Source organism: Amphiprion ocellaris, chromosome 17 (assembly GCF_022539595.1).
Source record: "Amphiprion ocellaris isolate individual 3 ecotype Okinawa chromosome 17, ASM2253959v1, whole genome shotgun sequence".
NCBI classification, from domain to species: Eukaryota; Metazoa; Chordata; class Actinopteri; family Pomacentridae; genus Amphiprion; species Amphiprion ocellaris.
Window position 1 is genome coordinate 6,046,552 of NC_072782.1, and position 24,232 is coordinate 6,070,783.

General features: G+C 37.5%; 1 protein-coding gene and 1 long non-coding RNA gene across 3 annotated transcripts; one reads left to right on the forward strand and one right to left on the reverse strand.

Annotated features, from left to right (window-relative positions):
• The first annotated feature begins 479 nt into the window (after positions 1-479).
• Positions 480-8,824, forward strand: LOC118470128 (uncharacterized). The gene is made up of 3 exons (XR_004847152.2): positions 480-536; positions 2,180-2,290; positions 8,631-8,824. It is a non-coding gene; the product is annotated as an uncharacterized LOC118470128 (long non-coding RNA).
• On the reverse strand, positions 2,403-23,332 carry fybb (FYN binding protein b). 2 transcript variants are annotated; one of them, XM_023268019.3, is made up of 19 exons: positions 23,131-23,332; positions 17,091-18,084; positions 12,229-12,355; positions 12,038-12,114; positions 11,764-11,786; positions 10,827-10,888; positions 9,879-10,011; positions 8,682-8,841; positions 8,360-8,477; positions 6,828-6,847; positions 6,633-6,705; positions 6,398-6,487; positions 5,905-5,945; positions 4,240-4,321; positions 3,764-3,863; positions 3,492-3,654; positions 3,305-3,338; positions 3,190-3,221; positions 2,403-3,095 (listed from the first exon to the last, which is right to left on the reverse strand). In XM_023268019.3, the coding sequence occupies exons 1-19, from the start codon at positions 23,131-23,133 to the stop codon at positions 3,073-3,075; spliced, it is 2,355 nt and encodes a 784-aa protein (XP_023123787.2). In that variant the 5' UTR covers positions 23,134-23,332; the 3' UTR covers positions 2,403-3,072. The 2 variants fall into 2 exon arrangements, with proteins under 2 accessions (XP_023123787.2, XP_023123804.2); XM_023268036.3 differs by lacking the exon at positions 6,398-6,487 and having other exon boundaries at positions 23,131-23,331.
• Between the last annotated feature and the right edge of the window lie 900 nt (positions 23,333-24,232).

Consider the following 24,232-nt stretch of genomic DNA (forward strand, 5'->3'; position numbering starts at 1 on the left):
CTCAATGTCACCGCTAGCAAACACTAGCTAGCATGCTACGATAATAAGTATAATTCACGGCCAGCTCGGAATTCTGCTCATGTCAAGTTGGAATATTGTGTTTTCAATTACCGGTTTACATTTGAATTCACAAGAATGACAAGTGTCAGCTAAAATACCTGGTGTTATTACCTTGATAAGCGGCGACACTGCGACCGGAGGAACCATGTTGAATCAAAGGCGTGACTTCCGTTGGAACCGGAAGTTACTCTTCTTCTTCTTCTTCTTCCTCTTCTTCTTCTTCTTCTTCTTCTTCTTCTTCTTCTTCTTCTTCTTCTTCTTCTTCTTCTTCGAGGTTTAATGGCGGTTGGCAAGGTAATTTTTTCACGACAGACACTGAAAATTAACGCCCCTTAGCGGTTAAACACAGCTAATGGAGCTAAAAATCAGCAACTTCTCCAAAATGTCATTTCATTTATGGTGTTTTATTCTTTCTTTTTAGCTGCAAACAAATGACACACAAGCCCACTTTCAGGTGGACTGACTGTCTCTACCAGGTAAAGTTGCTCACACAGTTAGCAAATACGTGTAGAGTTAACAAATATATAGCCAAGGATGCTAAACTCGTGTTAGTTCAGGTGCCATGTTCAGCCCAATTTCATCTCAAGTGGGCCAGGCCAGTAATATCACACCATAAGAACCGATAAATAACCAAAATTCCAAATTTTCCTTTGTTTTAGTACAAAAAAGTGCATTCTGAAAATGTTCACATTTAAGGAATTATCTTTTTACTAAACACCATGAACAACCTGAAATTTCTTAAGAAAAATAAGAACAATTTCAGCTATATTCTGTCTCAGTTTATCATTTGCACATTACAACTTACAGATCACAGTGTTTCTACAAAGGAAGAAACATTTAGTCACAGGTATCTAAAACTGAATGATAGTATTTTACTTTGTGATCAAAATGACAAAAGTCAGACAAAAAAGACAGAAAGCAACAAAAACAAGACAAAACATTACACATTAGAAACAAAGAGACAAAAAATTAGACAAAAAAGTTACAAAGCGACAAAAAAACGGACAAATGACAAAAACAAGACAAAAACTTACACAAATGACTCAGACAACACCAAAAATTACAAAAGCAAGAAACAAAACTACAAAAAAGACGACAACACAAGCGAGAAAAAAAAACACAAGACAACACAAACGATACACAAAACAGCAAATAAAGCAAAACAAAATGTCAAACATAAGACAAACAAACACAAGCGAGACAAAAGGGTAACAAAACAACAAACATGAGACGAACGATAAAAGTCAGACTAAAAACAACAAAAACAAGACAAAATATTACAAAAATGAGACACAAAATGACAAAAGAACAATGAGCAATGTAGTATTTTACTTCATGATCAAAAAAACTTGTCATGGTCTAGAAATTTTTTTAAATTCATAGTTTTACAAATTTACAATTTACAGTTAATGTCTTCTCCGTAATTTTCACACTTTACAAAGTCGTCCCATGGGCCAGATTGGACCCTCTGGCAGGCCGGTTTAGGCCCGCGGGCCGCGTGTTTGACACCCCTGATATAGCCATTTAAACCGTTTAGCTGAAAAATGCAATTTAACTATAGCAGTTTGTTTCCACTGAACCATATGCTATATACATTGATCCTATTTACACTAATAAATGATTCCATGGTCATGTAAATTTAAAAATCATATGTTTGGTAAAATATATTCAATATAATTAATCTTTTCCTTGATTTTGTGGTCATTATTTTGGTAAAAATAAAATAAGTTTTTTTTTTTGTTCTCCATTTGAAACTACATTAACCAAATTGATAACTTTAAAAGTCCTCATGTTATCTATATTTTGTCATTACCAAACATATTTTTACACTTTGGTCAATTTTATCAAAGCGGGAGGACTGATGAATCTGACCCCTTTGGAAGCAGCTCAACATGATAACTATTCAAAGTACAATTCAGAGCCTCTGATTTATTTAGAATTTTCTAGACTCCCACGAATCTGTTAAATTGATAATATGCCATTCATTTAGTCAATATTTGTGTTTCCATACTAAGGAATGAATTTCAGCTCCTCCCTGCCTCAGTTAGTTTGGTGAAAATAAGGATCTCACTTACAAATCTGGACAATTATTTATGATCTCTCTCTCTACAAACTTTAGGCTGAAGACCGAAATCCAGATCCCAGTGTAAAGTTTGCTGTTGTTGTAGTTCCTGACGGCTGTCACTAGATGTCGCCGAATCCCCTCTTCTTCATGAGGAATGGAATCACGGTAATTCTTCTTGCCCTTTCATTCATCAATCATTGTTCATTTAGTCACTCACACATCATCCACCTGCAGAAGCATCACTCAAGTTTGCAGGTATCATACAGCAAGAGTCTCCTCAGAGAACAGAAGCCTTCCCTTTATTCTCTTTGTAGCAGACATGCTTTTATTTTAACAACAGACAATGCTGGACGTGTAGAGAAAAATCAAGCAAAACTTTTCATGTATTTCGGTTCATATGTACAATATGTCTCCGGCCATTTCTGCCTAAAACAGTTGTTTAGTCTACATGTTCAAACTTGCATAGAGGCGCGTAAATTCGGCGGTCTTACAGGCAGCATTATTGTTGACTTCAGTTAAGAGGTAAATGGATATAAATGTTTTCTTAACCTTAGCATATACTGTAGCTATTCTAATAACGTGGAAGTCTACATATAAATACAGAGCTCTGGAGTTTTTAAATGATGAAAACATAAACAGAAATATTCAAATACTGTTATTCCAGCAGATGTTTCCCACTTCAAGGTCCTTCAAGTAATATAACCTCTTTACATAGTTTGTCAAGCTGGGTTTTAATTTTTTTTTTTTTTTGGAGCAACTTATTAAGTATTGCATTGTTCAGAGGACTTAAAGCTAGCCCGCAACTACAAATCCTATGACAAGTCAGTCTGATTAACAGGCTAACTTATTGTAACTCCTAGCGTATACCATCAAAAATCATAATAAATAACAAAACAACAAAATGAGCAATATCAGTGTAAAACAATCAAGTGAGTGCAGGATGTTTCTTAATCGTTGTCATAGATGCAGTCTGGAAAGAAAATGTAATACTGGTTATTTAAAGAGCTTGTTTTTCCGAAAAGGAGATTTTTGGTGAACTGTGCAGAAATATATTCTCAACATACCATCTCCAATGTCATCATAGATATCGCCATCGCTGTAATTATGAAGGAAACAAACAGCATAATGTTTAGTTTCTCTCTCTTGGTGTGTACGTGTGTGAATAATTGTGATACTTACTCCGTAGCAATGTGGGAGATCGAAACATAACCAACTGTAAAAAGAAAAAAAAAGAAGCACATTTTAGAGTTGAGATGCAGATAATGCAATTTTGTAAGAATGAAAAAGATGAGCAAAACCGATGAGGAGCAGGGGGATCTTGAGCACATGTGCTGATATGCCCACAAATGAGTAAAGAGATACTCACACTTGCCGTCATCATTTCGGCATATCAGTTTGTTGTCCACGGCTTTCACGATGACGTCAAGTGTCTCGCCTGCTTTCACTGGCAGCTCTTTTGCGCTCCACTTCTTGTTGGTAAGGGTGTTAATGATGGTCACCTGGTACAGCACCTGTACCTCCCCTTCATACTGAAAGAAAGAAAAAATGAAATTCAAATGTCTTATAAAGTTGTTAATGACAGCAGGTATGATGGTGGGAACAGTTGAGGACTTAAATGATAGGGGAGGAGTGACTAACTTTGAACTTTTTCCTGAATTCCTTCTCCTCTTTCTCGAACTTTTTCTGCTTCTTTGGGTCCATATCTTCAGACCTGCTTTTGCCTTTAATGGCCGGAAGGCTTGACAGAAAAACATAGCAAGAGAAAGCAATAAGGACTTGATCAACACTTTGAAACTGGATGGATGGATGGATAGATAGATAGATAGATAGATAGATAGACAGACAGATAGATAGATAGATAGATAGATAGATAGATAGATAGATAGATAGATAGATAGATAGATAGATAGACAGACAGACAGACAGACAGACAGACAGACAGACAGACAGATAGATAGATAGACTTTATTTTCTGTCCCAAACGGTGACAGAAATTCTCCTTTGACAGGCTCCAACAATAAAAATACAACACATATAAAACACAGTTACAGTAGTACAGACATGCTGGTTCATAATATTTAACTGATTTTATTCAACCATTGATGTGGTTGTACCTGCTGATGGGAGGAGGGGGAGGCACATTTTGAGAGTCAACATCGTCATATATCTCTTCATCAATCGCTGCTCCAGACTGATCTGTATTAAGACAAGGAAACAAACAGTGAAGAGGCATTTCAGTCAGACTAACATCTAAAATTTGTTGTTGGAGCAGTCTGCATGTCAACTGGATAAGTAAAATACAAGAAAAAATTCTGATGCTAAAGATAAAAACACTAATCTCAGTGTTCAGAGGAAAGATTAGCCTAAAAAGGAAGGCGATCAACTGTTAGGCGTATGTCATAAGGATGCTATGATAGCATGTATGTAATTGCTCTCACTGCCAGAAGGGGGAGGCAAAAGTTCAGCACTACAGGTTTAAAGACCCCCTTTGATTAATATGAAGTTTCTATTACCTTGTTATGGTGTATTTTTTAAAAAATGCTACAGGACATACACTACCGTTCAGAAGTTTGGGGTCACTTAGAAATGTCCTCATTCTTGAAAGAAATGCATTTTTTTAAAATGAAGATAACATTAAATCAATCAGGAATACAGTCTTGACATTGTTAATGTGGTAAATGACTATTCTAGCTGGGAACGGCTGATTTTTAATGGAATATCTCCATAGAGGTACAGAGGAACATTTCCAGCAACCATCACTCCTGTGTTCTAATGCTACATTGTGTTAGTTAATGGCATTGAAAGGCTAATTGATGATTAGAAAACCTTGTGCAGCTATTTTAGCACATGGATAAAAGTGTGAAATTGCCTGGTTGACTCCAAACTTTAGAACGATAGTGTATCATGAGCAAGATAAGCCGTCAGTGCCATGGCTGAGCATTTCCTTAAAACTGCAGTGTACCAATGACAGCCTCAAGAGTAAAACTTCTGTTTACTTTAAACATAGTAACTCTAAAGAACCAATCTCATCACCTTGCAGGATGCTGCCTTCTGCAACATTAATTTACTTCAGAATTGGTTTCTGGTTCAAATGGCTGAATTACTCCAATAATACAACTTGCAATTGTGTAGCATAGCGAGGTTTTACAGTGTTTAAGCAGAGTTGCAGCCAATAATGGGAGAAAAAACCTTACGAATATGTGACTTTGACACACAGAATGATTGTTATTTGTTTAATTAATGACTGGAGGGGGGGGGATTTTACATCTGCATTCAGTTATGATGTTTTGAAAAGTTCAAAGTTCCAACAAAATTTGAATTTATAGGATTGTGTCTGGTTACTTTAAGCTTGTAGATGCATCAGGCAATAATCAAAAGCATCAATTGTTCTCGACTGGAGAGACTGTAGAGGGTCAGAGTATAACTTGCTGAGCACTACCAGCCAGTGTGGACACAAGTTACAATGACAGTATAATAGAACCGCTTACGTGACTCTGTAGTGGCAGTTACACAACGCCATACCAAACCCATTAACCCTGTATGTGCATTTAATAACTTAGGAATTCTTTATGTGCAAGAGGAGGAAGACTGTGCTGTATTAACCCTTTGATGCACAGCATGGGTCAAGAGATATCTGCTTTCCATCGAATATGGGTCACTTTTGACCCATGTTGTGCATCAAAGGGTTTAAAAAAACTGACATTGGTTTAATCAGGGATGAGTTATTTTTCTTCCAATATCAATATAATACAAAGTGGTCTAATTACAGTGAGTGATACCTGAGTTCCCATCTGCAGTAAACTGGCTGGGTGGAGGCACTCTGGCACAACAGAAGAAAAATATATTAAAATGTTACATAATATATACATATCCATACAATGTCAATATGATTCATAGCATCACAAATGAACCAGCATATTTATCAGTTACAATATGATAATTATATTGACAGTGTTAGCGGTTAATATCTTGATTTTCTGATTCTGACATGCAAATTGCTTGTGAAGATTAGTAAAATCACAAATCAATAATCAGACATGCACATATGGACATCACTGTTAACCTTCACTGTCTCAGACTGCAGTAATTAAACTGCAGGTTGGGATCTGTCGCTGTTATTCAGACAGAGGTGAAGTTGTTGATCTGATGCTGATCTCGGTAGAAAATCAACATCTGTGCAGCCATTTAAGGGGGATTGTTGGCTGAAGGATTAGAGATTAATGACAGGGGACAGAAGATCTGTGATCAGTCTTACTACTGAGTGTATTTTACACTTTAGTGCTGGCAAGACGTCTGTTTCGGTCAAACATCCGCAGGAAGCCACGGGGCTTTGTAGGAGGAGAGGACCTGGGGTCAGGGGAACTAGAACCAAGGATGAAAACATCTATATTCCTTCATTTTTGAATCTCCCCTGAGTGTATTCCTCCATTTAGCATTGTCACTCAGTGTTTGCTGTTTGTAAAAGAGTTCAAATGTTTTATTTTTACTGCAACTCTTATTTTCTCACCTGACTTCCAGGTTTGGATCAACAACATCATCATATATTTCTCCTCCTTCTCCTGGTAGTGGGGGTAGGACAACTATAAGACAAAAACAAAACAACACATAAAAAATGGGAAGCATGTTTATTGTTAGTGGCACAGCCTGACATTAATCGAAAGTGAGTCAATATGATAAGATGAAATATAGTGTAAAATCATACCTCCCGGTCCTTTGATGCCACTGTAGAGAGAGAGAGAAGACATTGAGGTTTAAAAATGAAAGACATGCATTTTGTTTACTCTAATTTCTCACCAAAAAAGTGTTCCATGAGTTCCAAAGAAAAGTAGGACTATTATTCCGCTGACAATATAACTGTACTTTAATGGCCATTAGAACTGCATGTCCAATCAACTCAGGACAAAAAACTGCAAATGGAGTGAAACATTTTCAAGGAACACTCATCTGGTCTCAGAGTGGTGGAGTTGTGAAACTTAGCTTCAGATTCTCAGAGCAACTAAACTGAACTTCAATTAATTCTGTAGATTTCCTTTAATACATTAAATCAAATCTGAAATAAAACCCAACCACAGTACAGTGTTTTAGTCCTAAACTGCAACAATAAAGTGACTTGTAGGTAGTCGAGAATCTGAGACTCTCAGACACTGTGGCAATAAGCACAATTAATTATACTAAAGTTTCAAGAAAAAGGGTAAAATGTAGACAATGAATGTCTGTTAATCTGTGTTTAGTAATAACTCTGTAGAGTTTCTGTTCTGTTTTCTGTTGTTTTGGAGTAGTTTCAGATAGTTTCCGCAGCGCTTCCTGTTTCACTTGTCTCCATTCTTACAAAAAGTGCAACTCGTCTGTGTTAGGATATTGTTAGAAAAATGTGATTTGTTATACTGATAAGAAGCTGAAGCTGCTCAAGAAACTGGAGTCAGACAGCCTGATATCACGCAGTCATGAGGTGATCACGCGCTGAGCAGGAATCGAGAGCATTTGTGACAAAGTTCCCAACTGTCGTATAACTTGTATAAAAATGTGTACTTCAGAATCTAATATTCAGACAACCCTGTACCTCTGTGCGAGGCTTGTCTCCTTGCTACAAGAATTAACCATCCTGCTGTCTTCATTTATGGGCACCAAAAAATATTGTTTCCTCATCTGAAAAAAATCCGAAAAATCAGCAAAAAAAATCCCCAAATTTCTGAAAATTTGCAAAACCTTCAGGAAGAAAATTCCAATAATTCATTAAAAGTTTCCCTTAAAAGTGTTATTTTAAAAAAAAAAAAAAAAATACCCTAAATTTGGCAAGAGAATTCTAGTAAATATTTTCCAAAACTGAGTAAAAACCTTGCAAAAAAATCCTAAAAATATCTAAAATGATTCCATATATATCAGTAAAACTTCTAATATTTTCTTTAAGAACATTCACAAAAAAATCTACCAAAATCCAGCGAATTTCGCTGGATTTTGGTTGATTTTTTTGTGAATGTTCTTAAGAAATATTTTTAACATTTCTTTTTTCCACCGAGAAATGTTCAAAGATTTCCCAAAAATGTTGAAAATGTGGACATCAGAAGTTTCACTGTGAAAATATATATTTTTTCCACATTTTCAAACTTTAAAATGGGTCAATTTTGACCCGCAGCACGACACGAGGTTTAAATAAACTCTGCTTTGACTTCGGTGACTGTGTGTGTCTTTCAGAAAATTTCTCTGACAGATATATAAATGGACATTCATGGATACCTGTTTTCAGAGATCACATCAATGTCATCGTAGACCTCAGGATCATACGACTGTTGAACCTGACGATTCTTTAGCGTGTTGAAGTCAATTTCCACTGAAGTGGTCTTCACATAACCAACTGTAAGAAGAAAATGAAACATTAGTGTGATTTATTTTTCCAGTGTTGTCTAACTGTCTGTAACTGCATGCAGCTCAGTCACTGAAATGTTTACTAAAAAAAAATGAAAGCTGAGAATCGAGCTGCATTAATAGATTTATGTTATATTTACAGATGCCAGACAGCAAAGAGGACAGATGAATGAAGTATGCATCATGAACGTACTTGATCCGTCCTGGGATCGTCCCAACCATTTCCCCTCTGGGTTTCCCTGCACACGGATGATGTCCAGAGAGTCTCCCTGCTTCAGAGCGAGGTCAGTCTTGCCGCCTCTGCAGTCCACACGAGCATTTCCTTGGTGAATGACCTCCAGGGGTCCAACCAACTAATGCACACAACAATGCACAAAAAAAATTTAAATCATAATAATAATAACTTTATTCATATAGCAGCCTTAAGAACAGCGTTCACAAAGTTAAAACATGCAACACAGACAAGCAAACAAGATATAGGAGACAAGTCAGAGCAGTCAGTTAAAATAAATAGTAAAAATGATAATAAATTAAATTAATAATTAGCTAGATTAGCAATCATAACAAACAAAGGAACTAGGCAGGTATGAAAATTACAGAATAAGATTGAGGGTTAAAGTAAGAAATTAAAAATCAAAAAGTCAGAGAATTTAAAAAAATAGAGAGACAACATGGCACCAAAGAACCGTGCAGCTAAAAGTAAAATAAAACAATAGAGAACATCAAAAATAAACAGGACATAATACAGAATAGGACACTAAAACTAAGTAAAGCTAAAAGTAAACCTCATATAAAAGCAAGTCTGTACAAGTGGGTTTCAGAAGGGATTTAAGAGAAATTCTCCTCAGGCAGGTTGTAAATGCACATGAAAACAATAGATGACAACTTTTAGTTATGTTGTTTTAATAGAACCAGGTATTTGCCATTCTTTTGTAGAGCCAAAATGATGTTGATGTATTCATTTGCGGGGCAAATGTCTGGCAAGAAACCCACACAACACAGCTCTAAAATTGTGTTTCTAGTCCATGCACAGCTAAGCTAACTGTCTCTGGACTCTAAAATCATATTTAGTGCACAAGAATGAGACTTTGCACACCTCAGGTTTTATTTGGATTATGCGAATGAGATATAACTTGTCAGGTATTTAACTTTTGAAATGCTACTAATTGGATTTTTTGTTTTTTGCTTTTGGACAAAGCTATGTTAAATGTCCCTGTTTGTAGCCTTTATGTTAATTTTATCTAATTGTTTGCCAGTTCTAGTTTTAGGTTTATTTTTGGGGCATGATAAAGGTTTCGATTTTCTCCTAGAAATCTTTAAAATAAGCATATTTCCTAAATCTGCATTCTGTGTCGATGTTCTAGCAGGTTTAGCTGGAAAATCCACTCACTTTGAATTTCTTTCGAGCATCTTGCTCTTTCTTCTCACGTTCCTTCTGCTCCTTCTTCTCAGCCTCCAGTCTTTTCTTCTCCTCCTTCTCTTCTTTCTCTTTTTTCTTTTCTTGTTTTTGATCAGCCGCTTCCCTTTTGAGACCAAGGGTATAGAAGAGTCAGCAATAGACATAAAATAATTGTTACAAATTATTGTAAGCAATTGCTAGATAAATAGGCACTGATTCAGCCTGCTTTGGCAATTTTAACAAAACTAAATGTATTTTCTACGTCAGCATTCATTTGGTGAAAGACAAAAGAACTCTTCACATATCTAACACATGAGACAGGTGTGTATTAAAAGGGCAAGCATAACAAAAAGCTTCCTCACACTGTCTAAATTATGAAGATACATTTCTCTCTGACATCCTGTTTTGAAATGTCATCAGGCCCGATGAGGAATTAGCACCAAAATTTTGCAAATAAATGTATTTTTGCAAATTAGAAGGTGTGCAAGTGGCTTTTTAAACTCTTTTGACATGGCACCCGAGTAAACCATGCCTATGAAGGCCTATGCAGCACACACATGAAAATGAGCAATTTGTGTTTGTTTTTTTTTTTTTTTAATCGATGCCACGTAGAACACAGGTTTATCTGCTTTATTATTTTGATCACTGAGAACACAACAGATGAACATCTTGTAGTGTTGCAACAGAACCACCAGAGAGTGCTGTTACTAAACTTAAGTGATACATTATTAAATCTGCTTATGCATCATTCAAGGAATTTGTATCAGGAGTTTTCAGCTTTGAAACTTGTGCTCTGCCAAATCCCTCATCAGACTTAGTTGCTGAGAAACCCACAGTTCTTTTCACTCACAGACAACTTTTTTCGTATGTAAATGTGAACTAGCTTTGGGCTTTAGTTGTGTGACAAACAGGTAAAGGTTTAATGTGACATTCTCTCACCATCGTTCATCAAGATCCTCATACATCTCTCCATCATTATCATCATCGTCATTATTTTCCTCCTGGGTAGAGAGGATGCAAAGCAACAATGAGAACAACTGAAATAAATGTACTTTGTGCCTTTCATACCTTATAAATGTGTCAGCTATAATCATGTTTAGACTCATGTTAAAGGCATATTTAATTTAACATTCCTCTGTTTATAATTTTACACCAAAATTTCCATCTTCATCCTTTGCATTGTGAAGATATCCATCCATCCATCATCTAAACACCGTTTAATCCTCATGAGGGTCACGGGGAGCTGGAGTCTATCCCAGCTGACTTAGGGTGAAGGAGCAGACACCCTGGACAGATCACCAGTCTATCACAGGACTACACTTAGAGACAAACAATCACATTCACATTCACACTAATTTAGAGTCACCATTTAACATGAGCATGTTTTTGAACTGTGGGAGGAAGCCCAGACAAAACCCACACATGCACAGGGAGAACATGCAAACTCCATCCTTCCCAGGAAGGCGGGGACACAAACCAGGGATCTTCTAGCTGCAAGGCAAAGTGCTAACCACCGAGCCACTGTGCAGCCCTAGTGAAGATTTTCACAGCCTTAATTTCTGCATTGACTACAGCTTCTGCAGTTTCTTTGCAGAAGACCTAAATAGTAACTAATATTTTTGACACTGTGATTCAAACTTCTCTCTTACTTTGTTCTGATGTCTCTTTCTGATATACTTATTTACTCTACGCACACAATTTATTGTTTAAATGTGGACACGTATTGAGTCTGTTCTGTTGCCGTGTGGTTTTGTTCTCTGTTCCTTCAGTGTCTATATTCCACCACTGTTGTTTTTGTAATTATCTGAGCATCTCTCTGCATCTGCACCTGCATGCAATTATGTGTTTATGCAGCATCTAATTCAGCATATCTCACCTTCGGCCTCAGACTGGGGTGACCTGCAGAACAGAAACAATGAAATAACATGACAAGAGATTATGCAAAGCTACCAACCAAGCTTAACAGTATCACACTGGCAGGATGTACTGACTAATAGAGTTCCTTTTATGCATGTCTTCTTATATGTGAATATGGCACAAGGTTCAACATTGCAGTCTTCTTCTGTCTTCATGTGGTGCTAGACCAAAAAGCAACTTGCAACATGGTAGTCACATTGCATCATGTTATTAAGTAGCGACTGTTACTGAACCTGCAGATGGTGGTGGAGGAGGTGGAGGAGCGCTGCTTCGATCGTCAACATCATCATAAAAATCTTCTTGCTGGTTCCTGAAGAGAGCAGTTATAAAAAAGTAAAGCTGTTGCTAACTTGAGTGGTTTTATCCAGAACATATACAGTGTCATTTATCAGATTGTTTGTTATTGTGTGAGTCTGACACGTACATGGTTCCAGGATGTCGTGGTGGCAAACTGGGCACTGCAGGCTGAGGTGGTTGAGGAACATGATTGTTGTGGTTACTGGGTTGAGAGGTTGGAGGAGTTGGGAAGACGGGTTTCTTAAAACCAGGGCCTGCAACAAAAACGCATAGTGTTTGAACAACGTAGTTTAAGGAAGCTTTACTAGTGGCAATGACCGTCATACATGTATAGCAGACATTATGTATGTATGTATGTATGTATAGACAGACAGACAGGTACCAGCAAACAATACAACAATGGAAAAAATACTCTGTTACTTTAACATAACTTAGAAAGTATTCTGCACTTAAAAGTATTGAAAGTGAAAGTATTCATACTAAACACTCACTTTAAGATTTTTTAGGCTGAACAAAAACAATCAGCACTCCATGTTTTCAACGTTCAATACAGGTTTTTATGTTAAATCACAATCTGACAAGTACCTCATGTCAGATAACTATAGTGGAGCAACAAGAAGCCTTTGAAAATGTATTTGAGTAGAAGTGTAAGGCCAGTGTTAATAATAATAATAATAATGATAATGGATTAGATTTATATAGCGCTTTTCAAGGCACTCAAAGCACTTCACATTGAATCCATTATTCATTCACTCACACATTCTCACTCAGTGGTGGTAAACTACATTTGTAGTCACAGCTGCCCTGGGGCAGACTGACGGAAGCGTGGCTGCCAATCTGCGCCTACGGCCCCTCCGACCACCACCAACATTCACACGCATTCATACTCCAGTGTGAGTAGCAGCACTGGAGGCCAGGTGGGTAAAGTGTCTTGCCCAAGGACACAACAGCACATGACTAGGACAGAGCGGGAATCGAACCACCGACCCTTCGATCATTGGACGACCCGCTCTACCACCTGAGCCACAGCCGCCACAGTGTTGAACTGTGAGCATACATTAGTGTAACTAATAATGAGACTGTGTATAAATAGTGGGTTACTTCATGTGTCTTGTCGATGCAATTTAGGTTTTACAGCACAAGGGCAATACTGTGAATACATACTCATCTACTGCACATGTATGGAACAGAGTCCTCCATGTGGACACAAAGCAGACCAGAAAGTAACCTAATGACAACTACACACCCACAGTGTCCACAACCCTCCATGTGTACAATGCAAAGTGAACAGAATAACAGGAGCACAAGCCTGAATTAGTCAAAAACAAGTACCTCTAAGTGGGATTATGTACAATAATTCCACTCGACAGAAGCAGCCTGGACAGCCAGTTAAAAGACAATATCGCCTGATACACTAATCACATCAAACACATCATCAATCACATGTAATGAAGAAGGCAATGCCTATGATGGTGTAACTTTAAACTACATTCTCAGTAGTACTAAAAGAGAGAAGAGCATAGGTCATAAAAGGGAAGAAAGGAAGAGCGGAAAACAATGTGTGAAATTCCAATCTTTGCTAATGGAGTCATAGACAAAAAACACAAACTAATTAAATTAAAGGAAAAAATCTGAAGTATAGAAATATAGTAGAATATCAGAAGTATTCTCCATTTTAGTTTTCCGTCTTCCAGTGTTTGCACCACATTTTATGTTGAATTTCAGCCAGCAGTCACCCTTCACCTCTGATGGGAAAGAAACTGAGATCAGGTCTGTGTCTAGAAACGGTCTCACGTCTGAAACAATCCCTGTTTGCTTCAACTTACTTCCCCATGTGGTGAAACAAACTCGACTGTCGAGCAGAGAGCAATGGGGGAGGAGAAAGGAGAAACTGGACAGGGAACTTGGCCAGAGCAAATAGAGGAACTAAGTGTGTTTCTGTGACTCAGTCTCTTATCTGAAGCTCCAAACAACTGCAGCATTTCTGTAACTTGCACTAATTATGGACTGAATATTACAAATTCCCATCATTTAGCACCATAATCAGGAACAAAGTGAAGTTTTTTGTGTTGCCGTTTGGTCCGACAACCCAAAGTAGCATCAACAACTGCAGGCTCAACATTGCAGACGTCACTAAAACCACACTGACTTGTGAAGCAAGTCCTTTTTCACACTTTTGAAATGTGCTAACAAAGCCTGGTAAAAGTAGCACTGCAAGTGATGAAAGGGAAATGCACTTCAGACTGTCATGAGACGTTCAAGTTATATACAGTACAGCCTCACATCACTTCATCCTCTCAACAGGAAGGGTCTGGCTCCGCTTAGAGAAAGTGTCCGTTACATAAAATGCTGCTGCCTGTTTATTTGAAAAGAAATTATGCTGACAACTTTTTCTGTGTTTGATTTGCTGTATTTGTTGTACACTGATTGGGAGTATTGGATCAAAGACATAATGGAAAACAAATGATGCAGCCAAATAGTTGAAGTATTCCTGCCTGTGGGGCCACATGTGTGTTCCTGCTGGCTGCCAGAAGTTTCCCTCCTAAACACGTCTCTGTTTTATGCTTTATTTTCCATCTGTTTGTATTAATTAAAACATATCACCTTTTTTATTATAAGTTAAGCAGCAAGGAATCACTGGAAAGCAATGTTTAATTTCTTATCTTTAATCATTACTCAGTTTTCACTACATTAGGTTAAAGCTAATGTGTTGGCTGAGCATTGTCTTTTTGATCATGTCTCTTTCTGTAAGCAGCCTGGACTGTAGTCGTGTCTGTGCAGCCCAGAACTACTTTTTATTAGGGTCCGAGCACCAGCATCTATTGTAATGCATGGGTTTTTTCTTATACGTTCTTCTTCGGACGAAAGAAATGCATTTTTGAGGCCCTAAAAATACTCGCAAACGTGTGAAAATTGGCACACACATCAGGATTGGCAAAAAAAATTGTATTTTGAGGGAAATACAAATGTATGTGGCAAAATGGCTCATTAGAGCCCCCTGCAATGTTATGAAAGTTCAGCCCCTGAACCATGTTTCACTGACAGCTACGAAATGTGGTACACATCTGTAGCACATCAGGACACACAAAAAAGCCTCAAATACCCAAAACCCAACAGGAAGTCAGCCATTTTGATTTATGTGTCATATTTTGGATGATTTTGGACCAATTTTTGCATGTTTTCAAAAGCGATAAACTGAATAACTCAGACAGAGCTCAAAATTCTGCCAGGATGTACACCAGGCATGGGTGATCAAAAGTTACCAAAATGCTCTGCAAAAGTCTGAGGGCATGGAAATGGTGGCCCCTGGAATTTTGACAGGAAATGCTGTATAGCTGACCTGTACATGCACCAATCAGCCTCAAACTTTACATGTGTGATCACAGTCCGGCCCAGATGACAACCTGATGCTGGAATAAGGTCACAGTGATAGCGCCACCTGGTGAACAGTTTTGATAGTTCGCCATCAACAAGGCCTTAGGACGAAATACGCTCTCAGTCGCAGCGCCATCTGGTGGACATGCTTGGATTCGCTGACCAACAAAGATGTGAGGACCCAACCAACGCTGCGTGCAGCTTTAATTTTTCTAGTTTTTTTCTGCATTTTTTTGTATACATGAGAGCCCACAGAAAAACAATCTAGCCACAGCGATTAGCCCACGCTAGCCCTATGGAAAACACTGAATGACTATAAGGAGTTGTCATCTGGAATAATATTATCTTCACTTCCTCTGTCTTGCCTAGTCTCCGCTCATGTCTGTTCCCCGGTCTGTGCAGAAACGTTGTGAACCTGTATGGAAATAGAGCCACAAAGACCGGAGCAGGACAAACACGTGGAAAAGGAGGAACAGCGGCATGCTTAAAAACAGCAGTAGAAACACTAAAATTGGGCTTAAATGAAATGAGCACTAATACGTGAAATATTTTGTTTTAAAATTATGTGAATTTTTAAGACACCAGCTGAATGCTGGACTGAACTTTTACTTTTCCAAAGTGGTGTTGGAGATCAGCAGCCGTTTCAAAAGACGGGACTCATGCATTAACAGGCATTAACTTGCTCTAACATGCACTATCATGCACGCAAGGCCAGAGTGGCTGCCAAAACATAGATCAAAACAGAGAAGCTTGTATTACAACACACACAGAGGGAGTGTGACTTCATGTCTTTACAAAACGGATAGTTGTTTGCTGCTATATTAATGCTGTATTTATATTTAAAATCTTGTCATTTCCGCCTTTTATGAGGATCTAAATGCCGTTTCCAATATTTCCTTACAATGCCAGGAATGTAATAGGGGTTTCTAGAGTGACAAGTCCTTCCCCATCTAATCTGTGACTGGTTGTCTGAGAAGGAGCGATTGTTGGAAAGCAGTTCAATAAAAGACAAAGATCTGTTCACTAGAAACATATTTCTGACACAACACAAACAAATGCATTTGAGAATGCAGTTTAGTTGTATACTAACTTATTTTGGGAGACGGGCCTTACCTCATGACTTTTAGTGTCTCTAAATAGAAATGTGTAGCAGTTCTTGAAGTGTCTTCTTCTGCACTTGATGAAATTAATTAGTTTTTATGCTGCTGGTAATAGTCACCAGGATCGGAACCGCTAAAAGATTTTATTGGTGACTTTGGTAAGAGAGGATGGAATTAAGCTGTAAAATAAGGCAAGGACACCTTAAACATATTGTAGGTGTTTGAGATAGCAAAAATAAAAGTGAGAGTTTTCTGCTGAACCTAAATGAAGGACGCTTGCTTGAGCTTAACTGGGGCAATAAAAGTACGATCACACCTCTCTACATGAATGTGAAGCTGTAGCTGTTTTGGTGATGCCTATGTCTACACTTTGATAAATATAAATATCTTAAAAGCAGTATTCACTGAATAAATTAACTAGTGTTGGTTTAATGTTTAACTGATGGTTTAAGCTTAAGAGTTGACTATGACATCAGTTATACTCAAACAAAGCTGTATTCCCAGTCTGACTTACCATCACTGGAGGCCTCAGCACCTCTTTTAAAGTTCTGCAGGTTGACTTTGGGGGGTCGGTTGGGTTTAGCAGGAGCAGGACCCAAAGCCAAACTGTTGGGGAGGAGGTTACGCTTTGGTTCTGAAGTAGAATCACCATCGGTGCTGCTGGTTGGAGGAAAGGCTTTATGTGGCTTCCTTAAACTCGGCTTTTTATTGGCTGGAGGTTTGGGAGGAGGAATGGATTTAGTAGCAGAAAGGGACGGTTTGTTGGCCACCACATTATCTGTCTGCTCCGTGTTCTCTTTGTTGAACATATTTTGAGCATTCCGAAAGTTGGAGGAGGGTTTCGAAGTAGAGTTAGCAAGAGGTGAAGGTTTGTTTGCAGTGTCTGTGTTTGCTCCTTCCGGTTCTTCTGCATGCTGCCGTAATTTTGCAATGCTGCTGCTTGGTTTTCTTTGCAAATTCGGTATTTTGGGTGGTGTGACGCTGGCGTTTAATGCTGCACCCCCACCGCTGTCTTCTTTTACCCAGCTGGGCTTGGAGGTGAATGCAGGAGAGGGTTTAGGAAAGGAAGGTTTGGATTCAGACAGGGTGGAAGTGAGGGAGGGTTTGTTGAGAGGAGGCTTCGGTCCAAGGCCTTTAGTTTCTGGAGCTTGTGAAAGAGGTGACTTCAAGGGTATCTGCTGCTTATGAACAGTGAAAGGTTTGTTGTTGGCGTCATCCTGGGTGCTGGAAAACCTGCTAGCCAGAGCCTTAGCTTTGTTTGGTTCATGTGCATCAGTGTCACTTTTAGCAGACACTGTGTTTTTCAGGAAAGTTGGTTTTGGAGGAACATTTATGGCGCTGCCCGAGAGACTCTCCAGGACAGGTTTCTTCTGTATGGCCGGGCCAGAGGAGAGGGTGGGGTGCAGGGGTTGTTTGCTACGTCCAGCTGGTGTGGAGGAAGTCTCATCCGTGCTCGCTCCACTCGCCTGGAAGCGAGCCATGATGGCCTTAACGTCAGCCTTGTTTTCCTGAAAAGAAAGAACAAATTTTCAATAGGGATCTGATTCAGATTCGTACACTGAAAAGGACACTAAGTGGAAATGAAATCAGACTGTGCTTGGTAGATGATAAACTGACTTCAGCAGATTAAAAAACAGAAACCGAAAGTGGCAGACAAAGCAAAAGGGGAATAAAAGAAAACAAGATGCATACACACCAACTAACATAAAAGTTCAAATAGGAACAGAAAGTTTCAAAACCTCAAAAATGCCTAATTTCCTTTTTGCACATATCATTCTCTTATTTCCAAACTGTTTGTCCAATGAGTGGACCTGGGGCTTTTTCTATGGTTACTCATTGAACCAGTCAGTTTATTTCTCTTGTTTCCCTCGAGGTCAGTCACACACCGCTGATGTACACAAACACACCTGTGGCTCTGGAGGTGCAGGTGATCCGCTAATCATAGGCAACTGTGGTTCACTTTTGGCATGTCATAGAGAAAACCACACTGAGCCCAAAATGACTTGCTGTGGCCAGGTCAGCACCTTGTCTATGCGTTACCATCACTCTGAAGTTAACTTTAAAAAAAAATCATCCAGTTCTGACATTTATGCCAAAAATCACAACAATCATAAAAAATAATGTATTGATTTTATCCTGTTGGTCTTAACTGTAAAATAATGTCCTCGATACTCTGTTTTTTTAAACATAGTTTAGCCTATAAAGATGAGAACTGAGGGCTGTACTATGAAATGAGATTAATGGGTTAGTGAGGTATTTTGAGCTGAAAGCCAAGTGTCATTAAAAACACTCTCTTTTAAACAGGCTAAGTCACAAATGTAACTGATGGGATTTTAATGGACTGTAAGCATTAGCAATAGGGTCAGTATATAATTGAGGTACTTTTGAAGTCCATGGGATATATCTGGCATACATTTTTATTAAAAATAAATAAACTAATGTTTTTTATGCTCATTATGATCATGTCTTTGCAAATTACATCATTATTTATTATGAAAACAATCACTTATTAATAAAAAATGACTGGATATCACTAAAATGTCAACTAAATAACCGTCCCAATTTAATAACAACCACCTTCTCATTAGCTAAACAATAATAAAATGAGCTTATTCAAAAAATGTTTTGATTATTATTCTTTTTATTAAGTTGAGCTAATCATGACAGATATTTCTTTTTTGTCAATATATTAAATTTCATATGGAAAACAACAAATTGTATCTGTGTCCAAGAAATCACTTTCAACTAAGCTACTCATTACAAAAACACCTCTCAAGGAAGTGTGTTAATTCCAGATCACATGACCTGCTCCACATGATGTTATTTCCTCCTGAAGAAAAGACTGGCCAGACTCCAAGGCTTTCTGAGTTATTTAATATAAAGTAGTGTGTGAGTCAAATGTGGATTTATGGCATGTCAACAGGTTTACTACAATATCTTTATAAATAACTTTCAATTTCATTTTTACTCAATTGTATATATAATATTTTAGAAGAATCTTTGTGTAAAAATGCCACGTGGTGTTTGGTTATAGACAGCCATGTTGATTTTAGGCCTGAAAACAGCAAAGATGTCAACTATGATACAAAAGTCCCACAATTATATATTGACCCAGTAGACTCTCAGCAGAGGGAACACATTTGCAAACCTGTTAAACTATAGGATAGTAATGCCACTGAATGAAGCAATGCATTTACAGAAACACAACCTCTATACATTTCATTGCCATTGGAGACTACATGTATTCAGAAAAAAAGCAGAAAAATGTTTTCATGGTTTGTGCTGATTTGCTGTCAAAGCAAATCTACAGTGCTGGTATTAGAGCTAATAGAACACAGGTCAGTAACATTCATTGATTTACATCTATCTTTCAGTATGGGGAATTGTCAGAACTAACAGTTTTCTACCACATCCTTCTCTTGTATCATTTGCAAAAACAGTGTTTTTAAACTGTGATAGATGTTAATATTCCTCACAGCTCTCCATTATAACAACCTGTTTCTTTTGACTGGAGTACATGGCACGAAGTCAGTCCATTTTGGGCAGACGAAGAGTCAAATGAAGCATTAAACCTCCGTTTTTATGAAAGTGTGCACAGAAGAAGAAGAAAACCTAGGTTAACAAAGAAAGCTGATAACCACCTTTATCTCTGATTTGACTTTTAGGTTTGTCAAGCCAGCTAATGCATAGAAAACCTGCTTTATTTACCTTTCTTTGTAGCACAGCCTTCTGGGAAACACATTCATATGTAAATTTGATGTGTCTTTAAGACAAAAGCATCTTTTTGGTTAAAAGTAATAAATTAATAACAAATATGATACATGACATAAGTATTTCCCTAGAAGCAGAAACATAAAAACAGAATGATTCTATATCTTATCATAAAATGGACTAAATATTCACTACTGACCGTTTATGGTTTTCATTGCAGGTAGCAACTATAAAATTATTATTTTCTTTTTTACCGCTTGTCACACCTCAGTCCAACTTCCAAGCATGTGTTTGTCATAAACACATTAGTTAATTTTTTACCTTGTGTAAATATACCAGAACAGGAAAACAAAGGCTACTTTTGCGAAGTGTTTACTCTGGAAAAGAAGGGAGATGGATAATGTAACAATATGCCTGGTTGGGGGTTGAATCAGCCTCAGCAGAAAAATGGTTTACAGTGTCATGCATTTTGTTTATTTGTTCAGTGGTTACACTGCAAACGATTCTGTAAGTAGAGGTCTATGGTGTTAATCTGGCAGTGATATTAATAAACAAGCCAATCATAATACAGTCTGTTCTATGAGTATACAGAGGCGTGCAGAAGCTGCATTACTAACCACAGGTTGCTTGGAAACTGTAGTGACAATTGGGTTATTAGGTTTGGTTCAGAATCAGATATGCAGCTGTATTGTAGAGTTTCATAATGATGGGCTGATCAAGTAACAGCCACACCTATTTTAATGATTCTGGTTTGACTGGGGTCAGAGACACCATACCAGGAAGTGGAGATAAGAACATGAGGACGCACTATTCCAGCAGCAGAGCAGCAAAGTGAGACGAAACTATACAAGGAAAAGTACAAACTGTACCGTGTAGAGCTAAATGAGATGTTAAAACACCACGGACATCACAGTATATGATAGAGATGTTCAAGAAGAATATTGAGTTGTGTCTTTTGATTGGTAACAAGTCGTCCAGTTGCAGGTAAAGAGAAGAAGTAATGTATGTTTTGAAATTGGATTATCTCTGTAGCTGTAGCTAATGGTCATGCTCATTTGAGACCAGTCTTATTTGAGACCAGACTGGTCTCAAATGAGCATAACCATTTGAGAAACAATTAATACTAGTTATTTTTAATTATTGCCTATATTATTTTCACTTCTAATTTGTTTTCCAGTCCACAAACTGCACAAACTATACCACACTGAAGTTATAGGGAAAGAAATCATGTCACTGTTGTCTTTTGCAATATTTCCTAAAAAAAAACAATCATAAAAATGGTATAAGTTGCTTAAACATAACCATTAATTTCATGGTTGTATGAATATAGTAAATCTAATCATAATTTGTTAGTTTATATAATATGGTATCATTAAATGTGCTACATAAGCCATGTTTCCATATAATTGTCAAGTGATGGAGCAGAAAAGCTTACAAATAATACTACAGTAGTTAGGTTATGTAGTGCAGGCAGCAGCACAGGTTTTGTTACACAGGATTTAAAACAGAGTAGTGTAAGTAGAGTAAGTAATGTAATACTTTAACATGTGCATAAAAATATGTTGAAACAATAACTCTCAAAATATAAACAATGTTTTTCACCACTTTCTAAACTATTTTCACATCAGTCATATGATTTCTACCCAGTCGTCATCCAAAATATGGCTAAAAACACTGCTTTGGTTCATTAGTGTAACCTAGAAGATTAATATTTCATGCATGGTTCCACAATGTATGTGCGTATTTGCTCATTAAAAGATAGATTTTGGGTGTAACATCACTTCAGTAGTGCCACTAGCATCTTATATTGGAGGCATATCGATGTGTGTTAACGTTAAACGGCTGAATATGAAATCTGAGGAAAAGAAACGGAGGAAAGTTCCCTTGTAATACTTCTGTTTCTCAACCGCAGTAAACTATAAATTACCCAATATTTTCTGTCCTACCCGGTTGCAGTTCTTGCTTCTCTAAATATGTTCGCACGGCAGTTGCAATTTTGTACAAACCTGCAAATTCTGCCACGTCCTGAAAACACTTCTCAGAATACAAGCATAATGCAGTTCTACTCAGCAGCACATGGAGCTGAACAGCCAGACACAGTGGTCAACTTTAAGGAACTTTAGGAACATTGTAACTGTCATAAAGGTGTAGTGTATAGTTAGGGGTATAAGTATAATCCAGATGGGTTTTAACTTGCATACAATCCATTGTGTTACTCCTGGGTCATTCTTATTATCTGGAAACTCACAGTATTGCTATGTTGGTTATAAAGCTAGCTAGTTTTGCTCTCACTGAATTAAAAATGCAGTAATTTTTAAGCACCAGTACTTTGGAATTCCAATGGCCTGCTAAAGAAATGACAGAGAAAAGATGAGACAAAGAGGAACCACAGTTTCTATTTCCAGTGTGATGAAAAGTGCAGGCCAAAGTTATCTTGCTCAATGTAGCTGACACTAACCACACAACCGCTGCCAACCCTACTTGTGAATTCTGTTTTTGCACCATATGTGTGGAGAACAGTGCCTTGATTATCAAATGCAAAATTAAAATAATAATTTATGGAGCAGTGAAATGACCACAAATGGGAAAAATGTACATCAGGTTATGTTGAATATGAGGCTAAAGTTTAAATATGACAGCCTTTCCTCTTTAATTACACATTCTCAGAGAATGTAAAGTGAAAATTAATTGATACAAGTGTGTTGATACAAACAACTTGCAACAACATTTCCATTTGCAGCTTTTTTTAAAAATTCAATCTTACCAAACTCTTCTAGTTTAATTCTAACATCAAGAACGTGATTCTTTTAAAAAGTTTTAGCTGTTCAGAAAGTTGTACTCACCATCTTGAGGACAACAATCCCAGGCACCGCTGCTCGGTCTGACCGGTTGGTGGATTAAGCAGTGGAGAGTGTTTGCTCAGTGCCTCTGTGTGAGTTTCTGTCGAACAGACCGTGGTGAACCATTGAGTATCTGAGCGTGCGTGTTTGTCTGCTGGGGGATGTATACTCCACTTCTGACAGTGACATAAGCATTTGTCTACAACTGACTACTTCCTCTCTTAGTAGTATGTGTGTTATCTGAGAACGCGACTCTCACCGCCTCTGTTATCTGAGTGTTTTGATCTGGTGGATTTGACTATCCCTGGCAAACTCTCTGCAGTTTCCCTCTGTGCTTAACAACCGATGTTCCTTATAGGTAGAAATAAAAAAAAAAAAAACAGCGAGAATTGTTCCTTAGCAACCGCATTAAACAATAAAAATATGATGAGTGAACAAAAATGTCACATTAAACAAGCTGTAAACAATAACAGACAATGGAGCGAACATTGTGGTCATTTAATATGCGACACAACAAGAGTTTACAGCCATGACAGGGCTTACATCCAAATGCTAAGGAGGTGTGACTTCTTTTAGATCACTCCTTAAAACCCACTTTTATAGAGTTACTTTTATGTGAGGTTTACTTTTAGCTTCATTTAGTTTCAGTGTTTTATTCTATATTATGTCCTGTTTATTTTAGATGTTCTCTCTTGTTTTATTTTACTTTTAGCTGCCTGGTTCTTTGGTGTGATGTCATCTCTCTAATTCTTTAATTCTCCATTTTTTGAGTTTTAATTTTAAACCCTCAATCTTGTTCTTTAATTTTCAAACTGCCTAGTTCCCTTGTTTGAGTTGCATTCTAATCTAGCAAATTATTCATTAATTTATTGTCATTTTTACTATTTATTTTTAATTGACTGCTTTTACTTGTCTCCTATATCTTGTTTGATTGTCTCTATGCAAACTGCAGGGAGTCACAGGGAGATTTGCTCTTCTTATACGATATGAGCTTCTATTCTTCATCCTTCATCATCATGTGTCATGTGTAAATTAGGCTATTATTATGAGTCATGCATGAGGTCACTTCATCACAAATTCACTTGAAATACTGGCATGCATGCTG